At 43.2% G+C, this 20,583-nt stretch overlaps 1 protein-coding gene across 3 annotated transcripts in view; it reads right to left on the reverse strand.

Moving 5' to 3' along the window:
• Nucleotides 1-11,680: 11,680 nt before the first annotated feature.
• The window catches only part of LOC139559853 (EMILIN-3-like), a 45,801-nt gene continuing 36,898 nt past the window's right edge, over nucleotides 11,681-20,583 (reverse strand). Inside the window, exons 3-9 of one of the 3 annotated variants that reach the window (XM_071376235.1) lie at nucleotides 18,029-18,151; nucleotides 16,326-16,636; nucleotides 15,882-16,204; nucleotides 15,289-15,639; nucleotides 13,350-15,011; nucleotides 12,751-12,899; nucleotides 11,681-12,208 (exon numbers count right to left, since the gene is read on the reverse strand). In XM_071376235.1, the coding sequence (XP_071232336.1) occupies nucleotides 13,878-15,011; nucleotides 15,289-15,639; nucleotides 15,882-16,204; nucleotides 16,326-16,636; nucleotides 18,029-18,151 (2,242 nt within the window). In that variant the 3' untranslated portion in view covers nucleotides 11,681-12,208; nucleotides 12,751-12,899; nucleotides 13,350-13,877. Of the gene's footprint in view, nucleotides 12,209-12,750; nucleotides 15,012-15,288; nucleotides 15,640-15,881; nucleotides 16,205-16,325; nucleotides 16,637-18,028; nucleotides 18,152-20,583 lie in introns of all 3 variants that reach the window. The other 2 variants (XM_071376234.1, XM_071376236.1) reach the window with 2 other exon arrangements.

The following is a 20,583-nucleotide window of genomic DNA, read 5'->3' on the forward strand; positions in this document are numbered from 1 at the left end:
ATTACTTTTAATTACAGCAAAAATGTAACCGGACCTTACAAATTAAATACTGAATAAAGTTTAATCAACGAAATCCTTGTTTAATGGGAATTGCCGGTGAAATCAACAAACAGTAGCAAGGTAAACGAAGAAAATATCTCAAAACACCATAAAGACTGATATTTGTTCTGAAATGATGATAATGTTAATAATGTAATGTTAAAAATACTAGTGTAATCCAACAGCATAATAGGTAGGCTAGGTTTGGGCATAAATTTGGCAGCAGGTAGTGTAACGTAGTGTAACTAGACCTGATGCGCCAGATACTCAACTAGTCTAAAGAAGGCCAGTTTTATTGCTTCTTTTATCAGAACAACAGTTTTCAGCTGTGCTAACACAATTGTAAAAGGGTTTTCTAATGATCAATTAGCCTTTTGAAATGATAAACTTAGATTAGCTAACACAACGTGCCATTGGAACACAGGAGTGATGGTTGCTGATAATGGGCCTCTGTACGCCAATGTAGCTATTCCATGAAAAATCTGCCGTTTCCAGCTACAATAGTCATTTACAACATTAACAATGTCTACTGTATTTCTGATCATTTTGATGTTATTTTAATGGACAAAAAAACAAGGACATTTCTAAGTGACCCAAAACTTTTGAACGGTAGTGTGTATATATATATAACACAATGTGTGGACAACCCTTCAAATTAGTAGATTAGGCTATTTCAGCCACACTCGTTGCTGACAGGTGTATAAAATTGAGCACACAGCCATGCAATCTCCATAGGTAACATTGGCAGTGCAATGGCCTTACTGAAGAGCTCAGTGACTTAACGTGGTACCGTCATAGAATTCCACCTTTCCAACAGTTCGTCAAATGTTTGCCCTGCTAGTGCTGCCCCGGTCAACTGTAAGTGCTGTTATTGTGAAGTGGGAATGTCTAGGAGCAACAATGGCTCAGCTGTGAAGTGGTAGGCCACACAAGCTCACAGAATGGGACCGCTGAGTGCTGAAGCGTGTAAAACTCAGCACAGTAACTGTTCATCGGGAGTTTCATGAAATGTGTTTCCATGGCCGAGTGCACAATGCCAAGCGGCGGCTGGAGTGGTGTAAAGTTTACCATAAGGGTAGGATAGTTACCCCATCAAATGAATGCTTTGGTGGGAGAAAAAGGGGGATTGTGAATTAAGTTAATTAAAAGTTTTCACAATTCTGTGCTGGCGCAACACTTAATCATCACATTGTAGTTTTTCCTTAATTTATGGCAAGTAGGAATACATTTACTTTTTAGTTTTTCTAATTTCAGACGAGTAGGCCATAGTGCTACGGCTATGTAGCCTACCTGTGATATCTACGCTCACCTTGAACGGAACTGCAATCTGTCCTTGTGACCAGCAGAGGGTGGTAGGTACCTACAGACCACAGCTTGTTGGACTTAACCTCTGACAAAATAAGTACTAAATATAAGGCATCCTATTTGTCTTTAAATAATATTGCATTTTAAATTATAGTAGCGTATGGGTGACTAATACATAATATACATACAGTATTGTCAGCATGGCAACAAAATATTTGATAAATCAAATAATTTGTCATATGATCTGATTTAGTCTGAACAATGAAGTACAGCAGTCTGGTTGGTTATTGAGACATGGATGATACAGGGTTGCCATAACAATACACAGGCATACAATACAGCAGTCTGGTTGGTTATTGACAAATGGATGTGCATTGATACAGGGTTGCCATAACAATACACAGGAATACAATACAGCAGTTGAGTATAAATTGATGTAACCTTTAGGGGTAGATTTGGGATGGAACATTACTCTACCATAGGGTGGAGCTTTCATCCTGTTAATTACACCAATTAATTATTTTGTCATTTAAGAAGTGCAGCTAAGTGACTGCTCTGTGTGCAGAGTGTTTTGTGTGCAGCAAATGGGTGTGCGTGTGCAATGGGTGTGTGCCTTTGCAGCGTGTGTATGCATTTGTGGTGTGTGTATGTGTGCCTTTGCAGCAGTGTGTGCCTTTGCAGCGTGTGTGTGTGCCTGTGCAGTGTGTGTGTCCGTGCAGTGTGTGTATGTGCCGGTGATGCGTGCTGCACCTTGTGCCGTTGGTTTCCCTCAGAGACAGTGGACTCACAGCACCCCTCATCACCCAGCATCACCAGGACATTCTGGGCTATATTTAGACTGGGATAACAGCTAGACCCATGGTATGCTAAATTTGGACCTGGTTCAAAGTGAACACCATAGCAGCCTAAATTAAACACCATATGTGACCGACTGCCTCGATTCAGTCTTTTTTATTTTTTTTTACATTGGATAAAAGTAAAGACTCAGGGCTAGAAATTGTATATAATACCCTGCAATTGAGGAACAATGTCAAAGTAATTTTGCTTTGAAAGTTGATCAACTTGTAAACCCCACTTTTGAGAAAATGGCCTGTGAATGTTTTGGTACACCTATTGGAGAGCTCTTCCTTCTCTACAACCATTTAGCATCGTTAACACCCTCTTAAGCTTTAGCCTCACCCATCTCTTTAAAAACTGTTTCACCGACTCGTGGCTGAACGACGACATGAATAACATAGAGCTGGCGGGTTTTATGCTTTTTTGGCAGGATAGAATGGCTGCCTCTGGAAAGACAAGGGGTGGCGGTCTGTGCATATTTGTAAACAACAGCCGGTTCACGAAATCTAAGGAAGTCTTGAGGTTTTAATCACCTGAGGTAGAGTATCTCATGATAAGCTGTAGACCACACTATTTACCAAGAGAGTTTTCATCTATATTTTTCGTAGCTGTCTATTTGTCACCACAAACCGACGCTGGCAGTAGGGCCACATTCAATGAGCTGTATACGGCCATAAGCAAACAGGAAAACGCTCATCCAGAGGCGGCGCTCCTAGTGGCTGGGGACTTTAATGCAGGGAATCTTAAATCAGTTTTACCTCATTTCTATCAGCATGTTAAATGTGCAACCAGAGGGAAAAAACTCTGGACCACCTTTACTCCACACACAGAGACATGTACAAAGCTCTCCCTCCATTCGACAAATCTGACCATAATTATATCCTCCTGATTCCTGCTTACAAGCAAAAATAAAGCAGGAAGCACCAGTGACTCGGTCAATAAAAAAGTGGCCAGATGAAGCAGATGCTAAACTACAGGACTGTTTTGCTAGCACAGACTAAAATATGTTCCGGGATTCTTCCGATGTACACCAGTCACTGGCTTCATCAATAAGTGCATCGATGACGTCGTCCCCACAGTGGTACCCCACAGACATACCCCAACCAGAAGCCATGGATAACAGGCAGCATCCACACTGAGATAAGGGGTAGAGCTGCCGCTTTCAAGGAGCGGGACTCTAACCCGGAAGCTTAAAATATGCCCTCTGACGAACCATCAAACAGGCAAAGCATCAATCGGGGACTAAGATTGAATCATACTACACCGGCTCTGACGCTTGTCGGATGTGGCAGGGCTTGCAAACTATTACAGACTACAAAGGGAAGCACAGCCACGAGCTGCTCAGTGACAATAGTCTACCAGATGAGCTAATTTACTTCTATGCTCACTTCGAGGCAAGTAACACTGGCAAGTGACTTCACTGACATTTTCAACCTCTCCCTGACTGAGTCTGTAATACCAACATGTTTCAAGCAGACCACCACAGTCCCTGTGCCCAAGACCACTAAGGTAACCTGCCAAAATGACAACCGACCCATAGCACACACATCTGTAGCCATGATGTGCTTTGAAAGGCTGGTCATGGCTCACATCAACACCATTATCCCAGAAACCCAAGACCCACTCCAATTTGCATACCGCCCCAACAGATCCATAAATGATGCAATCTCTATTTTACTCCACACTGCCCTTTCCCACCTGGACAAAATGAAGCCCTATGTTAGAATGCTATTCATTGGCTACAGCGAGGGCGTTCAACAACACAGTGCCCTCAAAGCTCATCACTAAGCTAAGAACCCCGGGACAAAACACCTCCCTCTGCAACTGTATTCTGGACTTCCTTGAAGGGCCACCCCCAGGTGGTAAGGGTAGGTAACAACACATCCGCCACACTGATCCTCAACACGGGGGCCCCTCTGGGGTGAGTGCTCAGTCCCCTCCTGTACTCCCTGTTCACTCATGACTGCATGGTCAGGCACAACTCCAACACCATCATTAAGTTTGCCAATGACACAACAGTGGTAGGAATGATCACCGACAACGATGAGACAGCCTATAGGGAGGAGGTCAGAGATCTGGCCGTGTGGTGCCAGGACAACAACCTCTCCCTTTCAGGAAAAGGAGGACCGAGCACACCCCCATTCTCATTGACGGGGCTGTAGTGAGAGCTTAAGTTCCTTGGTGTCCACATCTCCAACAAACTATCATGGTCCAAACACACCAAGACAGTCATGAAGAGAGCACGGGAAAGCCTATTCCCCCTCAAGAGACTGAAAAGATTTGGCATGGGTATCCAGATCTCAAAAGGTTCTACAGCTGCACCATCGAGAGCATTCTGACTGGTTGCATCACTGCCTGGTATGGCTACTGCTCGGCCTCAGACCGCGAGGGTAGTGCGAACGGCCCAGTACATCACTGGGGCCAAGCTTCCTGCCATCCAGGACTTCTATACCAGGCGGTGTCAGAGGAAGGCCCTAAAAATTGCAAAGACCGCAGCCACCCTAGTCATAGGGTCACTTATGTGGAGGACTTAATTCTTCCGGCTGCCACGGATATGGCTGGGACAATGCTGGGGGAAAAGGTCAAAAAAAACTATACAAACAATGTCTTCATCAAACAACACGGTTTCACAACGCATCAGTGACATGGCAGGAGATGTTTTGAAACAATTACTACTTCGCATACAAGCCAGTGAATTATATGCGTTACAGCTGGATGAGTCAACAGACGTGGCGGGCCAGGCACAGCTCCTGGTATAAGTCTGTTACGTTTATGGGGGGTCAATTAAGGAAGACATCTGGCAAACCACTGGAAACCAGGACATGAGAGGATATTTTAAAGTACTGGACAGCTTTGTGACATCAAATGGACTTTGGTGGTCAAGACGGGGCGGCAGCGTAGCCTAGTGGTTAGAGCGTTGGACTAGTTAACCGTAAGGTTGCAAGATCGAATCCCTGAGCTGACAAGGTACAAATCTGCCGTTCTGCCCCTCAACAAGGCAGTTAACCACTGTTCCTAGGCCGTCATTGAAAATAAGAATTTGTTCTTAACTGACTTGCCTAGTAAAATAAAAATGTGTTGGTATCTGTACTGATGGCGCAAAAGCCATGACAGGGAGACATAGTGGAGTGGTAACTCGCGTGAAAGCCGTTGCTCCCGACGCCACTTGGGTACACTGCAGCATCCACGGTGAGGCTCTTGCTGCCAAGGGAATGCCTGACAGCTTGAAAGACGTTTTGGACACTACAGTGAAAATGGCTAACTTTGTTAAAGCAAGGCCCCTGAACTCTTGTGTATTTTCTGCATTATGCAGTGATATGGGCAGCGACCATGTAACGCTTTTACAACATACAGAAGTGCGCTGGTTATCAAGGGACAAAGTATTGGCACATTTTAAAGTTAAAGTTTTCTTTACTGACCATCATTTTCACTTGTCTGACCACTTGCATGATGACGAGTTTCTCACACGACTGGCCTATCTGGGTGATGTTTTTTCTAGCCTGAATGATCTGAATCTAGGATTACATTGACTCTCGCAACTATTTTCAATGTGCGGGACAAGCTGAGGCTAAGACCAAGAAGTTGTATCTCTTTTCTGTCTGCATTAAGAAGGACAACACACAGGTGTTTCCATCATTGTATGATTTTTTGTGTGCAAATGAACTCAAGTTTACAGACAATGTCAAATGTGATTTAGCGAAGCAGCTGAGTGAGCTGGGTGCTCAATTACACAGGTACTTTCACGAAACGGACGACACAAACAACTGGATTCGTTATCCCTTTCATGCCCTGCCTCCAGTCCACTTACCGATATCTGAACAGAGAGCCTCATCGAAATAAGCGGTTCTGTGAAAATTGTATTTAATCAGAAGCCACTGCCAGATTTTTGGATAGTGCTGCACTCAGAGTTTCTAGCCTTGGCAAATCACGCTGTTAGGACACTGATGCCATTGGCAACCACGTACCTATGTGAGAGTGGATTCTCGGCCATCACTAGCATGAAAATGAAATACAGGCACGGTGTGTGTGTGGAAAATGATTTAAGACGGAGACTCTCTCCAATACAAACCAACAATGCAGAGTTATGTGCATCCTTTCAAGCACACCCTTCTCATTAACCTGTGGTGAGCTATTCATAATGTTTGATGAACAAATAATATTTTATATGTAAGATGGCTAAATAAAGAGCAAAATTATTGATGATTATTATTTGTGCCCTGGTCCTATAAGAGCTCTTTGTCACTTCCCACGAGCCGGTTTCTGACAAAAACTCACACTCATTCTTATGTTTAATAAATGTATCATATAGTGTGTGTGGCAGGCTTACAATGATGGCAACAACAAAAAAACATTTGAGAGTGCACTGACCCTGGTGCTAGAGGGGGTATGCAGCTGGAGGTTGAATGTTTGAAGGGGTACGGGACTATAAAAGGTTTGGGAACCACTGGTTTAGCTGGTAGTGGTAAATATAAGGATTGCGGCCACAGATTAAGTCATTAGCGAGTGGCACATTTTTTGCCTTTGTGTGTATGTCTGTGTGTGGGAACAGTCTGAATACTGGCTTTTGTTTTTGGGTGGTATGCTGCTACATAATAACTCACACACTAACATAAGCTGAAAGTGCATTCACCGCACAAAATATCTTGAGCAATTCAAGCTCCTCGTCGTCTTCTCAGATGCGTGTGTGCTCGTGCACGTTTGTTTTTGTGCCTGTGTGTGTTTGGCAGTCTTTATTTGAGTGGTAGTAATAATATCAGATGTAGTCTTAGTGTTGTCTCTTAAAAGCCCTATATTCCAACCCACCATGTCTCTGTGTTCCCTTAGCCTCCATATACAGCTACTTCATGTCACACACATCACCATGTCTCTCTGTGTTCCCTTAGCTTCCATATACAGCTACTTCATGTCACACACATCACCATGTCTCTCTGTGTTCCCTTAGCTTCCATATACAGCTACTTCATGTCACACACATCACCATGTCTCTCTGTGTTCCCTTAGCCTCCATATACAGCTACTTCATCTCACACACATCACCATGTCTCTCTGTGTTCCCTTAGCTTCCATATACAGCTACTACATTTCACACACATCACCATGTCTCTCTGTGTTCCCTTAGCTTCCATATACAGCTACTACATCTCACACACATCACCATGTCTCTCTGTGTTCCCTTAGCCTCCATATACAGCTACTTCATCTCACACACATCACCATGTCTCTCTGTGTTCCCTTAGCTTCCATATACAGCTACTACATTTCACACACATCACCATGTCTCTCTGTGTTCCCTTAGCTTCCATATACAGCTACTACATCTCACACACATCACCATGTCTCTCTGTGTTCCCTTAGCCTCCATATACAGCTACTTCATGTCACACACATCACCATGTCTCTCTGTGTTCCCTTAGCCTCCATATACAGCTACTTCATGTCACACACATCACCATGTCTCTCTGTGTTCCCTTAGCCTCCATATACAGCTACTTCATGTCACACACATCACCATGTCTCTCTGTGTTCCCTTAGCCTCCATATACAGCTACTTCATGTCACACACATCACCATGTCTCTCTGTGTTCCCTTAGCCTCCATATACAGCTACTTCATGTCACACACATCACCATGTCTCTCTGTGTTCCCTTAGCCTCCATATACAGCTACTTCATGTCACACACATCACCATGTCTCTCTGTGTTCCCTTAGCCTCCATATACAGCTACTTCATGTCACACACATCACCATGTCTCTGTGTTCCCTTACCTTCCATATACAGCTACTTCATGTCACACACATCACCATGTCTCTCTGTGTTCCCTTAGCCTCCATATACAGCTACTTCATGTCACACACATCACCATGTGGAAACATTGACTTTCTTCAGATGTATCGTTTGGGGAAAAAGACAACAGTTGAAATAACTGTTCATTTTCAGTTCCCATGGTAATATGACCGAGGCGGGACCTCCTTTTATTTATTTTATGGATTACTTCCTGTGATGGATTTTGTTGTGGTTGATATTGTGATGATGAGGAGACTTGCTGTGAGACAGGCTGTGTTAGAAGCACTGAAACGTAGTGTTAGTGTGAGACTGTGAGAGTCCAGACTGTGTGGAAGGATGTTCCAAATCAACTGCTAGCACCTAAACTCTATACACTTAGATCTTAAAGAATTGTATAAGTATAACCAAAATGGTAACAGCTCCACCATGCCTTTTAATTTGCTAGTTGGATTGTCTGCCATATTGCTTAAACCTTTCCAATCCTGTCAGATCTACGAACGTCCATAGAGATTAGGGTCTATGGGTTGATTTGGGATTTGACAGGTTTATTAATCTGCTGAACAGACATTGTGGAAGGAGATGCCTAATCAGAAAGTGCTTGATGTCACTTCCTCCCACCAAGCACCTTCAAGTTCCTGATCTGTAATCAGTGGTGCTGATCTGCTCGACCTCTGATTGGGGGAGTCACTAATTACGTGCGACATGGAAACCAATCTGCACTTAGATAGCTACAGGAAGTACCCCTCTTATTGGTTCATCAAACCTTCCTCTTTTTAACATCACCCAACCTGAAGCACGTGTTTACCTATTGTAGCCAATTTGGAGGTGCTAGTTTCTAAAGTCTTCCTCTCTGAGTGTGTTTGATTGAAATGGCGGAGCCTGTCAATGCCAGGGGCCATCCACAAGAGACTGTTGTTTTTGCATGAAAATATGGTTTGTTTTCAAGCACTGATATGAGACCTGCTCAGAATGGCTTAGACTGAGTTTGTAGGCCAGAATGTTCCAATACAAGTCGAAAGGTTTACAAGCCTGATGGAAGAGGTAGAATAAAACGCAGCAGTGGTACTGACCTGAAGGCCTGGGTTTGAATCCCCCTGGTGTCAGCTCTAGGTAAACCCCACCCCAGCACTTGAGGCCTGTAGCCACTGGTTCTCTTCCTTTGCCTTGAACCAGAGAGTGACTTAGACCTGGGAAACAAAGTGAACATGCAGTATTCTCTGGCCTGTCAGTGAAATTGGTTGGTCTTTACAGTGCTGCAGCCCTCGAGGACGAGGACTGGGGACACCTGGGTTTAGGTTGTTGTTCTTACTGATCTTGTGTTAGTATCTTGTAAACCCAGAGCTTAGCCAGGTGAGTAGCTGTGCTCTAAGGCCCCTGTCTTGTCAGGCTCCACTCTGTCCTAGCAGAGCCATGATCTGACTCATCTGACCCATTCGTATCCATTCTGTGCCAGTCCAAACGAAGGGCCCAGTGCTGCTCAGCCTTGGTATAGCTAACCTCTGTTATTACACATGTGATATATTGGATAATCTGGTAGGTGACCTGTTGCAGAGGTCAGCACTGACTAACTGGCAAGCCTTAAAAACCTCTTTCATTTATTTCTGTGTTTTCAAACAAGTTTAAATGGTTCATAAAGCGAATCTATTTAAATTAAATACAAACATTTTCATATCATATAAATGGCCAATTGTATTGTCCAATATTATTGTGTCTTGTGTTTTAGAAAAGATAAACAAAAAGGTCTTAAATGACAAAAGATGCTACCTTAACGAACAAGAGTTTAGAATGGTTTCGCTGAGGAGTATCTGGTGTCATGGAACTACTAAACCTCATCCAGCTACCTACTGTAGGCACTTTCACATGATTAGTTCCTCACTCATTTTAAATAAGGACTAATGTGAAGGGTTAGTCCATCAGCTTTAGAGCCTATCAGAATTCTTGAATAGTTTGGTATTACAAATGCTTTCCCCTTGTCATGCAGTAGAAGATATTGCATGGAATCTAAATAAGTGGGTCAACTCAGCAGGCTAAAGGGTTAAGGTGTAGCTTAAAGTCGGTACTACATCAGCTTAAAACACGACCAACTCCAGATCCCACATCCCCAAAAGGTGTTTCTATTAAAGCAAATTAAAAGATGAATACACAACTACATTATAAAGATGTCTTTCTCTGACAATTGGATCAGCGTGGTCCGGGTTAGGGGATAACTTGTCTAGTTAAATAAAGGTTTTAAAAATAATAGAAGAAAAAATAAATAATTGTATAGAGTTTATTTCTCCTTGAATTGAAGCCATCTGAAGCCAACTTCATGTCAGCCTTACTAATGCAGATACACAAACAGATTAACGTATCTTTTGATTATTGTCCATTTCTGATGGAGATTTATTTTTTACCATCGTTGTTATTGTCAAAGTAAGCTAATAAAATTAATCCATGTTGCCCTGAAATTATTGTACACACGTAGAAAAAAAGGTTCGATAGGCTGTTCCCATCGCATAATCCTTTTGGTTCCGGGTAGAACCCTTTTTGGTTCCTTGTAGAACTCTCTGTGGACAGGGTTCTACATGGAACCCAAAAGGGTTCTTCAAAGGGTTCTTCTATGGGAACAGCTGAATAACTCTTTTAGGTTCTAGATTATACACAAGGACATTTTTTTCTAAGAGTGTAGTTTGGGGGGGGGGCATTGGTTCAGAAAAGGGCTAGAAAGAGGGGAGGAGGAAGGGAGAGTGTTCAGAGCTGTAGCCTGCCCATCCGTTCTCTGACTGCATCCTTAAATAAAGGTTAGATAAAAAAATGCAAATTCTCTCATTCCACCAAAATAAGGACTCACAGTTAATCTTTGGTTCTCATTGTATCTTGGCAACTTCCAACGATTCTTTAAAACAAGGATTGACAGTTCATCTTTGGCGACTTCTAACCAGTGGTCTGTGATACGTGCTGATGCAGTAAACCTGCTGACAGTGCAGCTCTCGTGCGCTGAGTCAAATCCTATCCCTCTGTTTACTCTCTAGTCCACCCGACATGTTAAAATGGTCTTCTTCTGTGAAGTGGGGGAGATTAGTCCCTGACTGTCCCTTTGTGTTGGAAATACCACTGAAATACTAAAGAACAAACCATAAAATCTCTGTTATCAGAGGATTTGATGCCTCCTGCTGGTTAATCAGAACATGAGAAATTAGAAATATATTTTTTTCTTTCTTTCTTTTACAAGTGCCAGTCTGTTTTTGCTATTATGTCAACTCCCTGGAAAGAGCACAAACAGATCCGGACCAAGCTACTAACAAAACACTTCAGCATACTAATATTATGTCTTAGACATCACAATGACCAGACAATAAACCACAACACTTTAAAAGTAAAAATAGCCTTTGAACGACCAAAACATCACCCAGAATATTTTCACGCTATTAAAATCTCAGAATTGAAGAAATGACATCCATTTTCTCTCATCTCTAACTATCAGGAAGCCTGAAAGAACAGGCAGAGAGATTCTATATACTCATATGACCTCTCCTTGATTGACAGCTCTTTGAAATGCCCTTGTGGTCACTGCCAGGTAACAAGGTAAACAATGGGACAAGTCATTCCAAGCCTAAATAGTATGCCTCAACCCATAGACATAAGGGAATGTACATGAGAACAGCATACAATAAGCGGACCGGACAATTTATTGGTGCCTCTGCATTAGCATTATAAATGACAATATGGTCAGGATTGTATGTAATGATCAGACATTTATTTTATATTCTATGATAGGCCAGCATAGCAAAAAGATCAACAAGAACACTCATGAGAAATAAAGGTGAGAAATAATGGTGAGACATAATTTGACATGAGATACATCATTAGATAAGCGCCTGATATAGGCACCCGGCCACCCTACAGTGTGCATGACCCATTGATTTGTGTAATTTGTAACACTCATCTCTTGTCCGAATGGTTTTTGTTTTTATAACAAAATGTGATATCATATCACGTGAAAGTTAATTACTTATGATTCAGGGAAATCCCATCAATCTCTGTAGTTGTGAGGCGAGAGGAACCCATATACCCCCACTTCAATCAAGCAGGCTTCAGTCACCCACTTGTCTTCAGTCACCCTAAAGATTGAAGCGGGAGACAACAGCTCACACCGGGCAGACAAGTGTCCTGCGATGGACAGCTCGCACAGCTTCCTCACCTATGGAGCTGGATCAAAGGTGATCTCATTGAAGAGGAGACCCAGGAGCCCGTCTACGCAGCCTGTCATGTTTTTGAAAAGGGAAATGTTTGTTAAATGGGTAGTGAATTTAATTGTATTTTATGGTTCTATAAATTCGTTAATGTAGCAATCTACTCATTCTACAATGTGTTTTCTGGTGTTTTTTTATTTGAAATATGCAATATTTGGTTGTGCAGTTCTTGTGAAACTTTTCAATGTTTGTATTGTGAATTGCTCAATTGAGGCAGATTTGAAATGAATAACTATAATCCCCCCCCACATCATCATGACTAGCCCCAATGACAAGATACATCAACTGTAAAACAACAACTGCACAATGAAATGCAAAATATTAAATTCCTTTTGTGGACAACATTCCTTCGGGGCAGCTGTGTGTTCTAAGACTAAATGTAGGGAGCTTAGGGATGAAAGATAAAAACCATATACTGTAGTGACTCAGCTGTGTTATGGAAAATATACTGTTTGCAAGTCAAAACAGCCACAGTTGCATTATTTGACGTTAGCCCTACGATCCCCAAAAATGTTGGCTAACGTGTCAGACACATCAAACTCTGATACTTACATTACGGTCAGCGCTTGCAATGATGATACAGCATCCGTATTCAGGACTAGCTTCGTGGCACGACTCATCGACTGTTCTCCCCAATTGGTAAAGCTGCAGCCTGTCCACCCGAAATGAAAAGCAGCCACTGCTATCTTGATGTCTTCATTCTTCGGGAAAATAGCGGAAGGTTCATTGTACACTATGGCATCCAGTCAAAACATAGTGTGCTTTTGCCGACATGCTAGTAAGTAGCTTGCTAGCTAACAGTCACACAACAGATGAAAGGTTATCACCATCTGTGGTCGTACGTTCTGTTTGAGCTAGATACTAGCTTATGGTTTGCCGACATGCTAGTAAGTAGCTTGCTAGCTAACAGTCACACAACAGCTGAAAGGTTATCACTATCTGTGGTCGTACGTTCTGTTTGAGCTAGATACTAGCTTATGGTTTGCCGACATGCTAGTAAGTAGCTTGCTAGCTAACAGTCACACAACAGATGAAATGTTAGCACTATCTGTGGTCGTACGTTCTGTTTGAGCTAGATACTAGCTTATGGTTTGTTAACAAAATCAAGGCGTAGGCGCACGTTATAATATGTTAATATGATAAGACACTACCGTTGGTGTTTTACACTTCTTGCTTTATGTGACGTTGCATAAAGCCGGAAGTACATCCTTGGTTATGCTTGTCCAGAGATATTAGAGAAAGGAGAATCTGGCCTGAAGTGACGTCGTTTCCACGTCACTTCAATCAAATTACGTTGAACAAATGTGGAATAGACGTCTGTGCTTTGTTTTTGTTATTCATTTTTCACAAACATTTCTAATACAGTACATCAATGCAGTCATCTTTTCTTCATATAAGTTAAAAAGTCAGTTAATATCAATATAAAATGTGAAAACAAAACTATAAGAAAAAAACGAAATGCCCCTTTAGAAGAAAAACTTGAGGGAAAATATTGCCCTATACAACCAAGGGTGCATTTCAATAGCTTCAAATGGCCTATTCTACTCATCTCCTCTCCTTCACTGATCTGAAAATGCAGGATAGGTGAAGTAAACTTGTTCTCAAGTTTCCCATTTGAGCAGATGAAGGAGAGCAGAAGATGAGAGGACATACACACGTCTTTCTCCGTAGCACAAGTGTTACTGGTCTCCCCTCTGATTGGCTGAGCCCTTTCCGACACAGTCTTTAATTTCTCCCTTCAGTTCGGCCAGCTGTGTAGTGTGACTGGCCATCCTTCCTTTGACCTGTGACAGGTGCAAGTCTGAGTGTCTCTCCAGCTCTGTCCTGATCCTCTCTAGGTTGTCCGCCAGCTCCCCCAGGCTACCACACTGTCCCTCCACCTGGGCCACTCGACTATCCACCTCCTCCACCTCCCTCTGCACCCCCAGGGCCGTACTCCGGCAGCCCTGCAGCTCCCCAGCCAGTCTCCTCCTCAGGCTCACCAGCTCCCCCTTCAGCTGGGCTAGTCTGTGCTCCCCGGCCCCCAGGAGGTAGGCCTGGCGCCCCACCAGCTGGGTGATACCCTGGACCTGGGTGGCTAGCTGATTCTCCTTGTGTGTCCATGTGGCGTTAGCATGGCCCACTTCCTTAGTGAACAGGCTAACAGAGTTCCTCAGGCCCTTCAGGGTGCGGTTGACTGAGTTGACTTTGATCTTGAGGAGGGTGATCTCTCCCTGGACAGAGCCTTCCTCGTCCTCCTGGGCAATGCGGTTCAGTAGGGTCTGCAGGGTGGTATTGAGACGGTCCAGCTGGTCAGCATGGGAGTCCAGACGGCCTGACACCTTCTTCTCCACCGCCTCACACTCCTCCACTAGGCCTGTCCGTGCGCCTCCTCCAGTGGGAGTGGCGTGGGAGCAGGAGGAGGTGCAGAGGAGCTCCAGGTCTGTGAGTTTCCTCTGGATGCAGTCCAGGTCTCCTTCCACCCTCCTCCTGACTGTCTCCAAGGCGGGCATCACCTGACCCTCCAGCAGAGCTGGGGCGGTGGCGTTACTCAGCTCCTCCAAAGCCACAAACGCCCTCTCCTCCAGGGACTTGAGCTTGTCCTTCAGCAGGGTCTTGAAGCCGTCCAGACCCCCAGGCACCTTGCCAACCCCTACGTCCCCAGACTCGGTGACATTGAGCCTGGCATCTATGTCTTCCAGATGGGCCTCTATCAGGGTCTCAATGTGGATGGTCTGGTCAGTGAGAGCAGCCTGAAGCTCCCGCTGGGACTCTGTTAAGCCCTTCACTGACTCCTCCAGCATCAACATTCTCTGCGACAGGCTGTTCACCTGCTGGGACAGTCACATGTCAGGCATATAGTGTAGCAACAAGACATTTTGCAAATATTTTTAGTAATACACACGTTTTAGCCATTTAGCAGATCATATTTACCTGAATATTTCATATTTACATTGAATAACTGTAACCCAATTTTCATACTGCATTTTTCAAGGTGTGTATGCCCATAACATTTGATGTGGTAGCTAGTTTGTGAAATATTGATGAATTTCTGTTGCCTCAATAAAAACATGTCCAGTAGCATTGAGAAACACCAACGTTCATTGCTACCTGTCCACAGCAGCTCTCAGTGAGGGTGAGTCCCTGTATCTGTGCCTGCAGAGTACCCAGCTCCTCTCTCAGTCCAGTTTCTCTGCCGTCCAGAGACTGCTGTATGTGCTCCTGGCCGTTCATGTGTTCATTATGGCACTGCCTCTGGACCTCTCCTATCCTCTCCTCACAGCGGCTCTCCAGGCCAGACAGACGCCTCTCGAAGCCGTCCAGGATGTCAGCGCGGACACCTGCTAGTTTAGCATCCAGCAGCTCCTCCAGGATGGAGGGAGAGACTGACCCAGTGATGGGCCTGCCAGTCGCAGCTTCCAACAGCTTTTTCAGCTGCCCTTCATGGCCCAGAACCATGCCCTGAGGAAAGACAATGGTTTGGCTTCAGGAACACCTCAAATTCTTTGACACCGTAAGTGAATGACCATTGTGTGGAAATAGCCCAGTCCAGAGCCATAGATATACAGAATCTCAGTGTGAGATTCAGAATGTTACCAATCAGCAAAAGTTATATTATTGATTTAGACATCTCCTTGTTTCTCTACATTTCCATAAGCTAGCACAAACCAGTCTAATAACATTAACAAAACCGTAGCACCCACCTGTATCTCCTCAAGCACATGTCCTTTGGCTTTGAGCTCATCCTTCACCTCTGTCACCCTCCCAGCCAGGTCTCCAAACCCAGGGAGTCCCTCTCCTCCCTCCAGGCCATCTGGGGTCCCGTCTGGGATCACCCCAAAGCCAACCGAGGAGTCTGAAAGACGGGGGACGGTGGAGAGCAGGGAGCCCAGCATATTCTTTGTGTCCTCCTGGAGAGAGAGGCGCAGGCGGTCTTCTAGGCTGACCATCACCCCGTTCAGGATGTCCAGATCCTGGGTCAGACGAAGCAGGTCCTCCTCCATACGATCTAGACGGTCTCCACCAACTTTATTACCCAGAGAGAAAGAGAAAACGTTATTACATAGGGCAAGGGAGGGAGAGGGGAAAAGTGAATCACAGTTTGAAAATATAAATTGGCAAATATTTCACCCACTGTCTGGACTCACCATAGTTGGGTTTGCCGTTCCCGGTGGGCAGTTGTCCAGTGGGGATGGGTCTGCTATCCGGCTGATTTGGGAAGGGGCTCCCTGGCTCCAGATTAGCCCCACCAGGGACAGGTTTGTGGATCAGGGGAGGTTGGGGGTGCCCATAGGGGTACTTGATCCCTGGTCGGTGTGGGGCACCCCCTTTGAAGGGGGGCAGAGAGGTGGGTCCATCGTAGCAGTTCTCCCCAGAGTAGCCAGGACAGCACCTCCACTGCAGCTCAGTAATTCTCTTATAGCCCACCTTATACTTAGGCTTGTAGAAGGTCCGGTACCTGGAGTGGATGGAGAGGAGAGAGAAGATAACACGAGGTCAGTTACTATCTTAGAAAGTCAGATGGGAGGAGAGAAAAGGATAGATCAAAGGATCACTGTTTGTATAATGAGATTGGGGAGGGTATGAACAGTAGATTATGAGATAAAGAGACGCTTTAGTGTGATGATGATGCATGCTCAGATGAAGGATTGTTACAGGGGTCATTGACCTCACTGAGACTGTTATGTCTCTTAAGGTGTCTACTCTTCTGAAGAATAGTGATCTCTTCTATCTCTTTCCTCTCTCTCTTCTATCTCTTTCCCTACATTTGTTAAAAGTATAAGTCCTTTCTCTCTGTAATATCACTACAGAGGACCTTTGAGAGGCTCCGGTCACATCAGAGAGAATCCGACATCCCAGCTTGCACACTCATTACAGAGATGAGCTATAGACACACAAACACACGCACTCATGCATGCACACAAACGGACACAGCACAATTTCACTGACAGATTACTGTAAACTTATACTGAAAAGGTAGCCTCTGTAATAACCATAATATGTTTGTTTATAATCCACTGAGATGGAAATAAATTGTCAAATTTGATAAGAATCCAATTATTATGAAAACTAGCAGACCATTAACACTTTCCAACCTTTGAGGCCTGAGCAGAGTCACAGAGCCACTGACCACAAACACAGCTGGAAGTGCAGCTGGAGGGACAGTGTGGAGTTAACTTGTAATACAAACTGACACCACCAGAGGGCAGCACATATACATGAGTCCCAATGCTTAGTACACTACCTACTTTGTTGTGCCTGTCAAAACTATATGGAAAGTGTACAGCAGTGGGGTGAGTCTCATATTATGCACAAATATTGATATAATAATTATCATATCGAAGTAAATCTGGAGTCATGGTGTGTGGTCCTCCTACTACGACTAGGGATTGGCCTAACATGCAGTTTATTAGGCTACAGATGAAATAGGTTATGATGAACTTCACAGGGTGGTGAAAGTGCAAGGTGATGAGCTTGATGCTCCTTTCCAATAAATATTGAGGGTCTTATTCAAGTGACATGAGGATCGATGCTTGGCTCCTGTTTTTACAAATAAAAACATTCTGGCTCTTATCCATAATATCATCATCTAGACTAGCCTAGCTACAGTAACTATCAGGGTTGGGGTCAATTCCAATTGAATTTGAAATTCCAATTAAATGATTGAATTCACTCATGAAGTGAAGAATTTACATAGCATTACATTCTAATTAAAAATCTTCAACTCATGGAATTGAATTGGAATTAAACTGTTTGGACTTTTTGAATGGGAATTGAATTGTAAAAACAAAACATCTTTGGAATTGAATTAAATTGGAATTGAATATCTTTTCAACGAGTGTAGACTTACATGACGACAGGACACTTCTGCCCCCAGATGCACTTGGTGGTGTACTCTGCCTTCACGTAGGTGGCCATGCCGTCCTCAATCGTACACGTGATGTTCTTCTGGACCACATGTGCACAGTGGTTTCTGTTAGAGATAGAACGAGAGAAGAGAACAACAACAAAATACAACACCATCAAGTCCTCAATCCGACGTTGTGTCTCCTGTGGGACTTTGTCTACTAAAGCTGTCTATAACAACGTTAGAGACCGTTGCTAATCCAACACACACACAGCTGCTTTTCATAACGACCAAAGTTGAAATTCAATAATTTCGTACCACACTTTCTGAAAGTATAGTGATGAAATGTCCAATGACACTTGATTCCCACATTCAGTGCACTATACTTTAGGCCAAAATCAAATGTGAGACATGTATGTGTCATTGAGATTTCCCTTATGAAAATAAAACATACTAATCGAGTGATTTAATGTGAAGTTAATATGTTAACATAAAACTATACACGTGACAACATGTTAGCACGTGTGAGAACATGATCTCATGTGAAATAAATGTGACAACATGGGGATGCAAAATCTCAACTTCTGATAACATGAAACTTCACGTGACAATCACACAATTATTGACTTGATTCCGGGCAACTTGCAAAATGAGGAAAAGTATTCTTGCCAATAAATCTGTGGTTGATCTCTGTCATGGCCACATACCTGCTGGCAATGCAGGAAATTCCTCTTAATGGCATCCTAGAGGTTATGAGTTCAAATCCCAGGTGTGGTTGCGTCCAAGTGTGCTAACCAATGTTGAGGTCAGTTCCATTTACGTTCCAGTCAATTCAGAAAGTAAACCAAAATCCTCTTTGACATTCTATGGGAATTAGAATTGGAATTTCTGTGTACTTCCTGAATACAGTTCGTTGTATATTTTGAGTACCAGGATGTGTACTCAAAGCATGTGCGTACCAATTGGCATGTGTCGTCACTGACATTTTCAACCTCTCCCTGACCGAGTCTGTAATACATGTTTCAAGCAGACCACCTTAGTCCCTGTGCCAAAGGAAGCGAACGTAACCTGCCTAAATGATTACCACCCCGTAGCGCTCACGTCGGTAGCCATTGTCGTGTCTTGACTATCATTAATGTGATTGACTGTTATTTTATAAAATAATTACATACCATGTAAAATTATTATTCAATTAAATTACTCATGTAACAATTAATTAAGTAGTAATCTGGGGCACCACAGAAAAAGTTATTTAACGAGTTACTATCTCCCAACTAAACTATAAAGACATAAATATCTCTTACATCAATCACAGTCAATTCATTAATTATTATTTACCTTCAGTCTCATTCTGAATGGCACAAAATCCTTGATTATCTGCACGAACCCTAGCATAAATGATGAATCAGCGATATACAAATTTACTTATTTATTTATTTACTAACTAACTAAATAATCACATAGAATTACATAAACACACGAACAGAATAGCGTACACCTTGATTACTACATAATGCAATGAAAAGTCCCTAGTGGACTAAACCCGTTATGACGGCTTGAAACACAATGGAAACGGGTGGGGACAGATAAAGAGCGGGAAAGACAGAATGGACCCACTACATACAGTTGATAACTATGCTCATGGAAATGCTAGTACTTTGCACATGAACTGACGCTCATTCAAAATAATTGCAAAGTGCACTACCATTCAAAAGTTTGGGGCCACATAGAAATGTCCTTGTTTTTGAAAGAAAAGTAATTTTTTGGTCCATTAAATAAGATCGAATTGATCAGAAATACGGTGTAGACATTGTTGATGTTGTAAATTACTATTGTAGCTGGAAATAGCAGATTTTTTAATGGAATATCTACATAGGCGTACAGAGGCCCATTATCAGCAACGTTGTGTTAGCTAATCCAAGCTTATCATTTTAAAAGGCTAATTGATCATTAGAAAACCCTTCTGCAATTATGTTAGCACAACTGAAAACTGTTGTACTGATTAAAGAAGCAATTAAACTGGCCTTCTTTAGACTAGTTTAGTTTTTTTAAGCATCAGCATTTGTGGGTTTGATTACAGGCTCAAAATGGCCAGAAACAAAGACCTTCCTTCTGAAACTCATCAGTCTATTCTTGTTCTGAGAAATGAAGGCTATTCCATGTGAGAAATTGCCAAGAAACGGAAGATCTCGTACAACGCTGAGTACTACTCCCTTCACAGAACAGCGCAAACTGGCTCTAACCAAAATAGAAAGAGGAGTGAGAGGCCCCGGAGCACAACTGAGCAAGAGGACAAGTACATTAGAGTGTCTAGTTTGAGAAACAGACGCCTCACAAGTCCTCAACTGGCAGCTTCATTAAATAGTACTCGCAAAACACCAGTCTCAACGTCAACAGTGAAGAGGCGACTCCGGGATGCTGGCCTTCTAGGCAGCATCTAGACATCGGCATTGACCCTTTTTGCACTAACTCTTTTGAGTCATCATATACGTGCTAATACTGTTTATTATCTATCCTCTTACCTTGTCACTTTACACCTACCTATATGTACATACACT

This window comes from Salvelinus alpinus, chromosome 30 (assembly GCF_045679555.1).
Source record: "Salvelinus alpinus chromosome 30, SLU_Salpinus.1, whole genome shotgun sequence".
Classification (NCBI taxonomy): Eukaryota; Metazoa; Chordata; class Actinopteri; order Salmoniformes; family Salmonidae; genus Salvelinus; species Salvelinus alpinus.